General features: G+C 39.0%; 1 protein-coding gene and 1 long non-coding RNA gene across 3 annotated transcripts; one reads left to right on the top strand and one right to left on the bottom strand.

Annotated features, from left to right (window-relative positions):
- The first annotated feature begins 3,782 nt into the window (after positions 1-3,782).
- LOC118240733 lies at positions 3,783-5,868 on the top strand. The gene is made up of 2 exons (XR_004775606.1): positions 3,783-3,884; positions 4,198-5,868. It is a non-coding gene; the product is annotated as an uncharacterized LOC118240733 (long non-coding RNA).
- On the bottom strand, positions 5,328-10,013 carry ppp2caa (protein phosphatase 2 catalytic subunit alpha a). Of its 2 annotated transcripts, none has more exons than XM_027023889.2 (7): positions 9,599-10,013; positions 8,094-8,303; positions 7,695-7,868; positions 7,325-7,414; positions 6,962-7,123; positions 6,397-6,515; positions 5,328-6,188 (listed from the first exon to the last, which is right to left on the bottom strand). In XM_027023889.2, the coding sequence occupies exons 1-7, from the start codon at positions 9,698-9,700 to the stop codon at positions 6,116-6,118; spliced, it is 930 nt and encodes a 309-aa protein (XP_026879690.1). In that variant the 5' UTR covers positions 9,701-10,013; the 3' UTR covers positions 5,328-6,115. The 2 variants fall into 2 exon arrangements, with proteins under 2 accessions (XP_026879690.1, XP_026879691.1); XM_027023890.2 differs by lacking the exon at positions 9,599-10,013 and adding an exon at positions 8,970-9,387.
- Between the last annotated feature and the right edge of the window lie 1,701 nt (positions 10,014-11,714).

Raw genomic sequence — 11,714 nt, 5'->3', positions numbered from 1 at the left:
AGAGAAATTAAAGTTGCGCAGACTAAGTCCCACGGTGGTGACACCTCGTGCGTCACAGCCTACTTTAGTGATTATCTTTCCAGTGGACAGAACAGGACAGGAAAATGTCAGAATTAAAACGTGTGTGTGCGTGACCTCAGCAATCTGAAGATTATACTCGTAAATAAAGAGCTGCCTGAATTGTTGGTGATTAGGTGGGTTTTTAATTTTAAACCAGTACACTGAAAAGCTCCATGTACTGGTTTAAACTTAAAAACCCATTCATTAATAAATATTTGGAGAATCACGTGGACCTCCAAACCTCAGGTAGTCCTGCTGAAACAGCCTGAAGAGACCACAACAGTAATAGCACATTCTAATATGTCAAAGGTTATTTACAGGAAGCTATCCTTGCAGTACAAGATGATTTTACTGGAGATAAAGTCAGCAAAAAGACATTCAGCTGATCTTGTTAAAACGAAAGTGTGCCTAGAAAAAAATATAACGATTGATCATCAAAGCCAACAACAGAGAAGAATAAGACGTAGAAACACCTCATTCAACTAGAGAGCATGAGACCTTGCACACTACGGTGGCTTTTGGACAGGTATGAATACATGCATGTCCTAATTGGTCATTAATTGGAAGCAGTTGTCAAGGTGATGTTGAAGGAAAGCTGGTGATCACTACACAGTGAAGCATCTTGATAAAGAGTGAATGAGAGTGAATGAGAGTTTGTGAACCAGTTGGGTTTGAATTCTAAAACCCAAAGTGCATGCTTTGTGATTTAGACGTTACACTGAGTGTGCATTCTTTGTGATTTAGATGTTACACTGAGCGTGCTTGCTTTGTGATTTAGATGTCACACTGAGCGTGCATGCTTTGTGATTTAGATGTCACACTGAGCGTGCATGCTTTGTGATTTAGACACTACACTGAGCTGCCAGTACAACAGACTCACCTATTTTGTCACGTGTGGTGCCTCCTTTGGTTGTCATAACAGCATGAACTAGGCAGGCACTTGTAAGATGTCTGCTTGGGGTTAGGTACATTGTGTCAGCCAGAAACCATTGCACAGTCACCGCTTGTTGGACAGCTGAACAATCCTGTTGGAAACAGCCCTTTCTACCTCAACACAAAGTCACTTGACAGGGTTGAGACCTGGAGCTGCTGAACACTGAAGAAATGAAAAGCAATGAAATGGAAACAAGAATGACAACATCAGCAGCATCTGAGATACTCCTTGGCTATCACAGTGCAGTCTGGACAAAGTACAATATGTGGTGCATTCTGAGATGGCATTCTGCTCACCAATGATAAACTCATGTGTGATTTGATTAGGATCTGTTTGCTGGCATGGTTATCAACGTTCTCGGACCCACTCTCAGCCACAAGCATGTCTTTGTTCGCGGAATGGCCAGACACAGGAAGGTTTTGCTTTGTGCACAATTCTCAGTATGTTCTTCAAACAACTGCACAATGACAGATGGTTTGAAGAAGCTAGACCCACCATGCACAGCGCCAACTACAGTGGTCGACAATGATTTTGCTTCCTGCAAAAAATACCTGCTTCTTATGTACTTTGGCACACTGAATCCAAATATGTTTTCAGAATGCCTCTATCACCCATAGATTTTTTTTTTTGTTGCAGTATACTTGTAGGTCATTATATATAGCTTACAAAAGTGGTACCAAGGAGAGTAGATCCCCTCTGTGTTGACAGACTACTGCTGGACACTGAAGAGAGATGTTCCTGATGCCAAATATGGGCATAACACATACACTGTACATTTTAGACGTATGCTTGTAATAACAGCCTTGTTTATGAATAAGTAATATATAATTAATGTAAAAAGTAATTGTCTTGTCACTTAAAAACCATACATGATAGTTCTATGAGGTCAAACTATTTTAGATTGTGAAACAAGTTATATTTTTGTTGGCCAGTGCTATCATGCTATGCTCAAATTCACTACAATCACTTGTTTCACTCATCTTGATCAAACACTAAACATGACATGGAACTTTTTTGAAAAGTTCCGGTGTGTAAACATGGGATGGGTAGCTAGGCTAGCTGTATTCAGAAATCCACTAAGCTCATTAAGAAATATTTAGGACATAGTTGTCTGGGACAGGAGTCAGAGATTATCCACTCTCCTTAAACCTAGGACTCCCAAGTCCCCAACTAGTAAATTATCCACCAGTTAGTGCACCACCAGTAACTTCAAAAGGCAGATCCTGATTTTAATACCTCTACTCTAGAAATTAACAACTTTGGGATTGCAAAATCTTGTGTGTAAAACAACATAAATAAACTTGTAATTGTATCAGTGAAAGGGTGCAGAGCATTGTACAGTTGTGGCTAAAGGTTTTGAGACTGACAAAAATTTTGGCTTTCACAAAGTTTACTGCCTCTATTTTTTTTAGATCCTTTTGTCAGCAGATGTTAATATGGTATAGTGAAGTACAATATTAAGCATTTCATAAGTTTTTTTTTTTTTTTTTACTTTTTATTGTCAAATACAACCATCTTAAGCAAGACTTTTGCAGTGTTGACTCTTCTTTTTTAAGACTTCTGCAATTCGCCTTGGCATGCTGGATATCAGCTTCTGGGAAAATCGTGACAGATGGCAATCCATTCTTGGAGTTGATCACAGTTTCTGTGTTTTTGTTTGTCCAGCTACTTTTTGAGGCTTGACCACAGATTCTCAATGGGATCGAGATCTGGGGAGTTTCCTGGCCATAGACCCAAAATTTCAATATTTTGTTCACCAAGCCACTTGGTTATCACTTTTGCCTTGTGACATGGTGCTCCTTCATGCTGGAAAAAGCATTGTTCATCACCAAATTGCTCCAGGATCGCTGGGAGAATTTGCTCTTGGAGGATGTTTTGATACCATTCCTTATTCATGGCAGTGAAAAAGCAATATTCTTAGGCAAAATTCACTCCTTTGGATGAGAAGCAACCACACATAAATGCTTTCAGGATGCCTGAATGTTGGCATGACACAGGACTCATGTGCTCACCTTTTCTTCTCTGGACAATCATTTTTCCAGATGTCCCAAACAGTCCCTTAGCGGCATCCTCTTTAGGAGATTGTCCTGGTTGACTTTCTTGACTTGCTTGACTTTCTTGATCTCCTTGAAGTTCTTGATGATTTGATTAATTGTTGAATTAAATCAGTTGCCTTGTCCCCATTTAACACTTTCTCCTGAGCTAATGAGAAGATCACTGAAATGATGTTAGCAGGCCATTTTGTGGCAGGGCTGAAATGCAGTGGCTGGAATGCAGTAATGTTTGTGATTAATTTTTATTGCAAGGAATGACTGCAATTATCTGATCACTCTTCACAATCTAGAGTTAATGTAAATTGCCACCATAAAAACTGAAGCAGCAAACTTTGTGAAAACCAAAATTTCTGTTGGTCTCAAAACTTTTGGTCATGACTGTAGGGTTAGAGTGGCATCCTGCAGACTCTAGTCTGAAGTGAACAGCCCTGCCGTGAGTGACGAGCGCTGGCAGCCAGTGCTTCTGAGACTTTCTTGATTCTGTGCTCTTTGTACTCGTTCTGCATGGATGTGTGTGTGTGTGTGTGTTTCTCTGCTCTTGGTTATATCTCCTGTCTGAGTGAGAGAGAGAGAGAGAGAGAGAGAGAGAGAGTGAGAGAGAGAGAGAGTGTGTGTGCATGTGTGTGTGTGTGTGTGAATGCATGAGCGCAGTATAGGTTTTCTGAGCATGATGTCCACAATCTGAAGCTCCTGCTTGTTGTTGCTCTATGAAGCATTCTGGGTGTAAATAATTTAGTAACAATAAATACAATAGATAGAAATAGAAATTGAAGTTAGAACTGTGTGGGTGCTGATCTCAGTAAACAAACCCAATGACAGCTAACTGGCCAGCAAATGTAAGTATTTATTTAAAATCACCTTGATTTGTTTACTCTTGAGATGATGTGAGATAACTGTTATTAATTTATCACAGTTTCTTGTAACAGGACTAATAAAGCCAGTGCTAGACATAATTAAAACATACGAAAGACAAAGCCGATATACAGGCTCTGTCTAATGTGTGTGCGTGTATGTATGTGAGAGGATGAGTGCGTGAGAGAATGCTTGGATTTATGAATGCTAATTGAGGCTGTTGGTGCTCCAATAATAAGTGAATAGAAAACATTCTCTCCTTCCCCCTCCCCCCTCTCTTCCACCCACACACACAAGGTCATTTAAACCATCTGGAAGATTGTCTTACCCTCCTCGAATGTCTTCTTTTCCCTAGCAGAGGGCACCAGGTAACATAATACAATCATACTGGGTTGTTTACAACATACTATAATGTTGTGGAAATTTCTGACTTCTGCAATAAATGTTTATACTGCACATAGTCTAGATTATTGTTCTGTGATAATCTGCCAATTCCCTTCCTTTCTCTGATTGCTGACTCAGCCCCTCTCCATCTGTTCCTGGTTTGTCGTGCTGGTGTGTGTTTGTGTGTGTGTGTGTGTGTGTACATGGGATTCTGATACTGCCGTCATGCCGTCAGATCTGGCTCCTCTCCTTAGTCTGCATTACATTGCAGGTGTGCGGGAGGGTCACTTACATCCTCACCACCAGCCTTTAGTACGTGGTCAGTTGCTCGGGTTTAATTAAAAAATCAGCAAAAACCTGCAGCACTTTTCATTAGACTACTAGTAAAAGTATATCTATAAATACGAAACCTGTCTGGCGACTGTTACTTTTTATTAGCATTTTTTGAAATAAAAGAATGAACTAGGAACATTAAAAAAGATGTATACTTTTGAGTTTGTACTGAAATTTCATGAAAACATCAGTTGATCAAATTGCGGGAAAATGTGATGGAAACGTTAATATAAGAAGGATTAGCCCAACTCAGTCCATCATGAAGATTTCAAAACTGCATTTAAAACGGGTTTCCCCCCAGGACTGCATAGATATCTGCATATCTTGTCGTATGAGGAGGAGATACATATTTGATTGTGAAATTATAAAATCTTTTAGCATTTTAACAAGGCCTTCAATAGTCTACAATAGTCTACAACATTCTATTATTACAAAATAATAAAATGCTGCCATCTACTGGATATAAAATGAAATAAACCAGCCAGTAGTGGTTCAGTTGGTGAAATGAAAACAAAATGTGTGTAGTTTCAGCAAGAAATGAACAAGGCCACAACCTATACTTCAGGCACACCCTCACATAAAATACATACTTACTTGCAAGCGCTCACACACACACACACACACACACACACACACACACACACACACACACACACACACACACACACACACACACAGAATCAGTAAGAAACAGATTTCTTGCAGTCGTCTTGCAGAAAAAAAGTTTATCTTTGAGCCTAAGCCTTAAAAACGGTTTACATTTTTCTTACAATTATAGCAAAAAGGAGTCTACCTTGCAGTTTCCATCAACTGAAAACAAAGAAATTTAAGTGCTTGGTTTTACAAATAGCAGGGGGAAAAAAACAAAACAAGATCAGTTGTAGCTATGCTATAACCTAATAACACTGATAAAAAACTGTACCAATAAAGTGCAGGGCAAAACCTTTCAGATCATATTTCCCTATTATAAAAGATGAATAATTTGTTTGGAGTCAGGGATACATCCCATGACAGCTTCTCTTGAACAGGAAGTTGAACGGGGCTGTTCAATGCTGTGCATGGCAATAATTTTTCTTCACCACAAAATCAACATTGTCCAGCCAAAAGCACATGCCGCACTGTACATGATCTGAAGGATAAAACACACTGTAAAATAATACAGGGAAACCAATGAAGCCACATGTAGAGAGGAGAGTGTCTTTGTTTTTTAGTCACTATACAGGCAGGCAACAAAAACAAAAACAAAAAAAACCCCAACAACAACATTCCATTAACGTTCCCTCACTTTGACACGCGTGGATTGTGGTTTTTTTTTTTTTAGATTGTAGAATCTCTCACTGCTTTATGCCAATGGAAATATTTTGGTCCATAGACAAATTCAGGAATTCTATTACCAGTTAGAAATGAGAGAAGTTATCTTTTTTCCCCTCCTGATGATGTCAGTTGAGCCTGTGAGGTGAATCGCGCCGTGGACAGAATTTCATCAGGCACTGGAACGTTACAGGAAGTAGTCCGGGGTGCGGCGGGTAACGTGAGGCTCTCCTCTTCTTGGTGCAGGGTCAAACTGCAAGCTAAAGAAACAGAAACACACTCCGTTTTAATAGTACACTCTGACACATAAAAACAGAGTACCACCCCGGGCATCTGATTGGTCAGAACACTGAAAGGAGGATAGGATGCTGGTATTTATGCGACCTTGGTTTAGATGAGTGTTTACACAGAAGTACTGAATGTATCTTAGACCCAGGGGGGTTGGCTGCATGCCTTTTAATCACTCACAATGAATACTTGAGCGTGTCGTCGAGTTCCATGATGGCAGCCTGGTTACCACAACGATAACAGTAATTTGGAGCGCTGAAGATTGTAACTACATTCCGCTCGTGACACCAGTTGTAGCCCTATAAAAAGAGTGCGAAGAAAACGGGATGATGTCATCAACATATCATCTCAAATAAAATATAGCAATGACATTTAGTACCACAGTCAGGAGTTGCTGAGGTAATGCACAAGAATATTCTGTCGTACATTTTCACATGAGTTTTGGTCAGATTTCAGTAGGTGGCCCATCATCCTTCATCAAAACCTTGACCTGAAGCTAAAAAGCTCCCAGGTGTAAATCAGAACTACCCACCAGAGAAAAATACATGCACATAAACAGGCACATGTACCAAATTATCTGGTCTGACACACTGGCCTTTATACTGATCTATTTCAAAGAAATTAAAAAGACCAGAAGTTAAAAAAATAAAGGAATATACTTTTTAGAGCAAGTCCACTCTTTTCTGGAAAATACTGGGCTTAAAGAACCATTGTACTTATTTTAGTTTAGTCATTTTTGTGTTACCTCCATCACTAACTGGTGGGCTCTAGAGACGAGGGTCAGGCAGTTGGCGTGATTGAAGGTTTCGGAGATGTCCTGGCCGAACGTGTAGCCGGCTCCTCGGGGGGAAATACCCCAGCCACCACGGTCATCTGGGTCTGACCACAGCAGGTCACACATGGGACCCTGGCGGTCACAACCAGACGTTAGGATTAGTATCAGCAAACTATTGTGGAATTAAAAACTTAATATTTCATCTCAGAATGATCAAATCTGATGTATTGTCAAAATGAAATGTATGGTCTTTTAGCAGAAATTGCGAAATACTACAAATCTGTGTTGGTGGCTTTTGGAAAACCTGGAAAAGCAATCAGAGAAGATGCAGACCTCATGCGGGACCTCCTGAATGCGGTCCAGTGCTCGAATATGATCCAGAGTATCGATGGATGGAGACAGACCCCCATGGAGACAGAAGATCTACAAAACCATGGAGAGAGGTTGATTTATTTTTGGCTGTGGCATTCTAATACAGCATCAATCCTCACAAACAGAGACCTCAAACTTTTTTTCTTTTTTTCCCCCAAAGGGCTCATTGAAGTCCAATTTTTAAAAAATATTACTTAAAACCAGCCTTTACATAAGCATACATACTCTCCTGTGTCCACCAACCTTTAAAATACTCATTGCTAAAAGAAGTCTTTATTACAGTTACACGCTGCACATTAATTACAGATATGACGTTCTTTTAGTGGGTTACCTGTGTGTCCACCAGTGCCGTAAGGGGAAGGTAGTCAAAAAGATCTGTGAAATATTTCCAGACGTTTGCATTGCCATATTTTCTCAGACACTCATCATAGAAGCCATACACCTGTGTGATCTGCCTGCTCTCATGATTTCCTCTGAGGATGGTAATTCGCTCTCTATAACGAACCTGAGGAATTAAAAAAGTTGAAAGATGATGGAAGGAATTTTGCCATTTGGAACTGCCAAAAAATCTCCTTTAAACTTACATGCTTTGGAATTTTATTCCAGTGATAATACTGTCTATTTATATTTACACACACATACACACACACACACAGACAGTTCTTTAAATGCAGAGATATGAGTTTTGCCTTGCTTGGAAAAAAAGGAAAATTTTTGTTGTTGTTCTTACCTTTAAAGACACGAGAAGGGTGACAGTCTCTACAGAATAATAGCCTCGGTCCACATAATCACCCATAAAGAGATAGTTTGTGTCTGGCGATTTTCCACCAATCTTAAAGAGCTCCATGAGGTCGTGGAACTGCCCGTGCACATCTCCACACACAGTGACTGGGCAACGCACCTCCTGAACATTGGACTCTTTTGATAAAATTTCTTTAGCCTGAAAAAGCAGGCAGAGGATTATCATACAAAGGACCACAGACATGCAGCCTAAGCATTTATTTACAGAAATACATGAACACATTTTAGAACTTTTCATTCAACTGCATTTAACTGTTTGTGTTTATATCTGAACAGTCACTGTGTTCACAGTTAATGAATCAAACCACAATTCAATTCACATCAACAGGGTGGCTGCCTGTCCAGTGATCTTTTTCAAATGCAAAGGTTTTCAGGGACATGGAGCACTTAGGGAGCACTTGTTGTGAATTCTAAATCCAATACTGAAGGGTATACAAATGAATAAAATGGTAATTTTGTTTAGATTATGATAAATATTGTAATTAAAACCTTGAGTATGTCAGGTTGCATTTACTAAGGACAGAATAACTAGACAACTAAAATGCTTGACATCTCAGGTATGTAGGTTACCATTCCTGGGGGTGTTGCTTTACAAATCCTTCATTGTGTCTTTATTTATGACAAATGCAAAAATCCTTCTGCAATTAAATCACTGATCATCCAAAATTAGACTGGCTGTTACCAAGAGATATTCTCAGAAGGATGGTCAGAAAGATTTCCGTTCCTACACCAGGAGGGCACACCATTTCACAGTCTACAAGTCTCCCTTCTATAATACATGACAGATAAGCAGCTCAAGACTTACCACACATCAAGGCGCCAGTGTGGCCTTCGCGATCTGGAGTTTGACACCTCCATCCTGCAGGCCTACGCTAGTTACCCAAGAGCCCACTTTTTGTTCCTACGTTATTTGTCACATACAAGCGCTATATCTGATTAATTCCAACTGTGCAAAATGCATTATTTTTGACTAATCTTTTAAATTACTTAGAGTACCCTAAACATCTCTACAAGTCAGAATTTTTGCTCTCATTCTGTCTGATGAGAGCAGCCTATACTTGAAAGCCCTTTCGCCTATTTTAATATACTGCTGTCGCTAGTGTGGTATCATATTGTAAGACGAAATATTATTTCCAAGCCTCGTTTTTCTCGAAATATCTGCCCGACAACGAAGAACGCTAAAGTGGGCACACCCGCCGAGCTTTGCTTGTTAACAGCCAATGGCTCCGTCTAAGGACGACTGGTGGCCAATAATAACAGAAAACACCGCCGCCATCTTCATACACACGCAACCAGTCGCAGGGCGGATTACAAATATAGTCGTTTATTTATTTAGCTAGATAACCTACTGTAGGACAAACACCCACCACAAAATTATCGACAAGCACTCGTGCGGAATTATTGGTGCAACGAAACTTGAGAAAACTTACTTACTTTCTCGCATAAAATTTTTACTTGATTTTCCGATAGCTGTTTGCATTCGTTCAGTTGCTCGATCCACTGATCCAGCTCTTTCGTAAACACCTTCTCGTCCATATTGACAGTTCAGACCAACAAAACCGATCTTTAGCGAATGCGGAGACTGCAGACACAGATTTATTTAACCAGGTCTCGCGGACAAAAACAAGTCCAAAATATGGAGCACTTCTACAGCTATATGAAAACAGACCCAAATGATGTGATTATCCTGCGCAAAAAAGATTGTTCCGTGCTAATGAAGAAGTACACAGGTCATAAGTCTATAAGTACATGTCATAAGTCTATAAGTACAGGTCATAAACCCACTGCACAGTTCCCTCTTGATTCTCTCTGCCAACCACAGCCTGCTCCCCGCGCGCAGCAATGGAGCAGAATCTGGGCAGTGTTCACAACGCAAGCATTTTGTATAGTGGTACATTGTTTTCTGGTTTTCTGTTTTCAACGTTGTCATACGTTAAAACCTCAGTTTTAATGATGTCTGTTTGATTGACGTGAATACATCAGAGTTCTAGAATATATATATATATATATATATATATATATATATATATATATATATATATATATATATATATATATATATATATATATATGAGCTCGAGATACTGAAAACATTTTATCGGCTTCCTGTATAAATTACATTGATGGCTACGTTGTATCAATCGATGACATTCATAGCTAAAGTAATTTACTGAAGATTATGATTTGCTGTAGAATGATTAAAAACTCTTATTTCTTTAGCTATGATTCAATCGCAAATTAATGCACTCTAAATACATCCCAATATATATGTCTATTGTAAGGATTTTATTAAAGCACCGTTTTCGAATTACAAGTTTTATAAATAGCGGGGGTAGTCTAATTGAACGCACCTCAAGAGCTGAAAAAAGGCGTTTCTGTTAGAAAGTGCGGGGGAGGGGGGCGTGTTGCTGACTGTTAGGCCTAATAATAGTTCACTGAATAAATATGTATCGATCAAACTCAGCAAAAATTATAATAATCAGATGAAACTTTTCAGGCAGTAAAAAATAAACAATTCAGAAAGTAGCTTGTAGACAGCATCATTTACACACACACACATATATATATATATATATATATATAAAAACCTGCCTCACCCTGACAGTGGGTGGTCATATCTTTTACCTCACACTTTGGTCTTTTACTAGAGGCCTGGGAGTTTGAAGTTACAGAGTAATATTTTTGCTGTTCCTGTGTGCTCTTCTGGACTGAGATTGATGTTGTCATTCCTGGAATCACTCCTCCAATTTGGAAGTCACAACCCCACCCACTCCTATCACCACTGGGACTACCTTGGTGTTAACCTTCTACGTTCTCTCTGTTTCCATCACTTTGGACTGCCACATGTATTACGCCTGTTGGTAACTTTTATACATATATAATAATATATTAAAAACTACAATTTCCCTACTCAAGGGAAATCTAAGTAAATATTTCTCAAGTCGATATGAGCCTTGCTAACTCACTAAAGTCTTAAGACAAGCACAACTTTTGATTTCCTCTGGCAAGCCATTGTCCATTAGTGTTTGCCATTGTTCTTTAGTGTTATTTGTTTATTTTGTGGTTTGTTTGTTTATTAAAATGGCCATCCCACAGATTAAAGCCTCAATGCTTTATATTTGTCAAAATAATTTTGATCTTGAGATGCACGTATGTGACCAAGTGTCCATGAGAGAACATTCTGATCCATAGGAAACTGGACTATAATGCACAGTCTATATACAGAGGTTGAAATCTGATGGTCATATCTGTTGTATAATACAGTGCTTTCTGGGATTATTTCATGTATTCTGGTACAGATCTGGACTACCCTTCACCTCTTTTCATGAACACTTACATATTACACATTTGGCATCTTTAGTCAAGCCATATAGGGCATGTGCTAGATAAGTTATTTTCAGTGTTAAATATGATAACTCTGCCGTAGCTGCATAATGTAAGAAATATTTGGAAAGTTAAATGAACATGGTAAATTAAATAAAATACAACTTCTCATCAAATCTTTAACAGCATATTTAAAATTTAATTTCAGGTATATTTACATTTACGG

The sequence above is a fragment of the Electrophorus electricus genome, chromosome 2 (assembly GCF_013358815.1).
Source record: "Electrophorus electricus isolate fEleEle1 chromosome 2, fEleEle1.pri, whole genome shotgun sequence".
Lineage (NCBI taxonomy): Eukaryota > Metazoa > Chordata > Actinopteri > Gymnotiformes > Gymnotidae > Electrophorus > Electrophorus electricus.
The sequence above is the reverse complement of the archived record's forward strand: the minus strand, read 5'-3'. Positions and strand labels throughout refer to the sequence as shown.

Excerpts from the sequence above, each read along its gene's own strand:
- ppp2caa (XM_027023889.2), bottom strand. The coding sequence starts at position 9,700 with ATGGACGAGAAGGTGTTTACGAAAGAGCTGGATCAGTGGATCGAGCAA. Across the intron at positions 8,304-9,598 it reads TAAAAATTTTATGCGAGAAA|GCTAAAGAAATTTTATCAAA; the intron begins GTAAGTAAGTTT and ends CTGCTTTTTCAG. Across the intron at positions 6,516-6,961 it reads CCCACCAGTTAGTGATGGAG|GGCTACAACTGGTGTCACGA; the intron begins GTAACACAAAAA and ends CTCTTTTTATAG.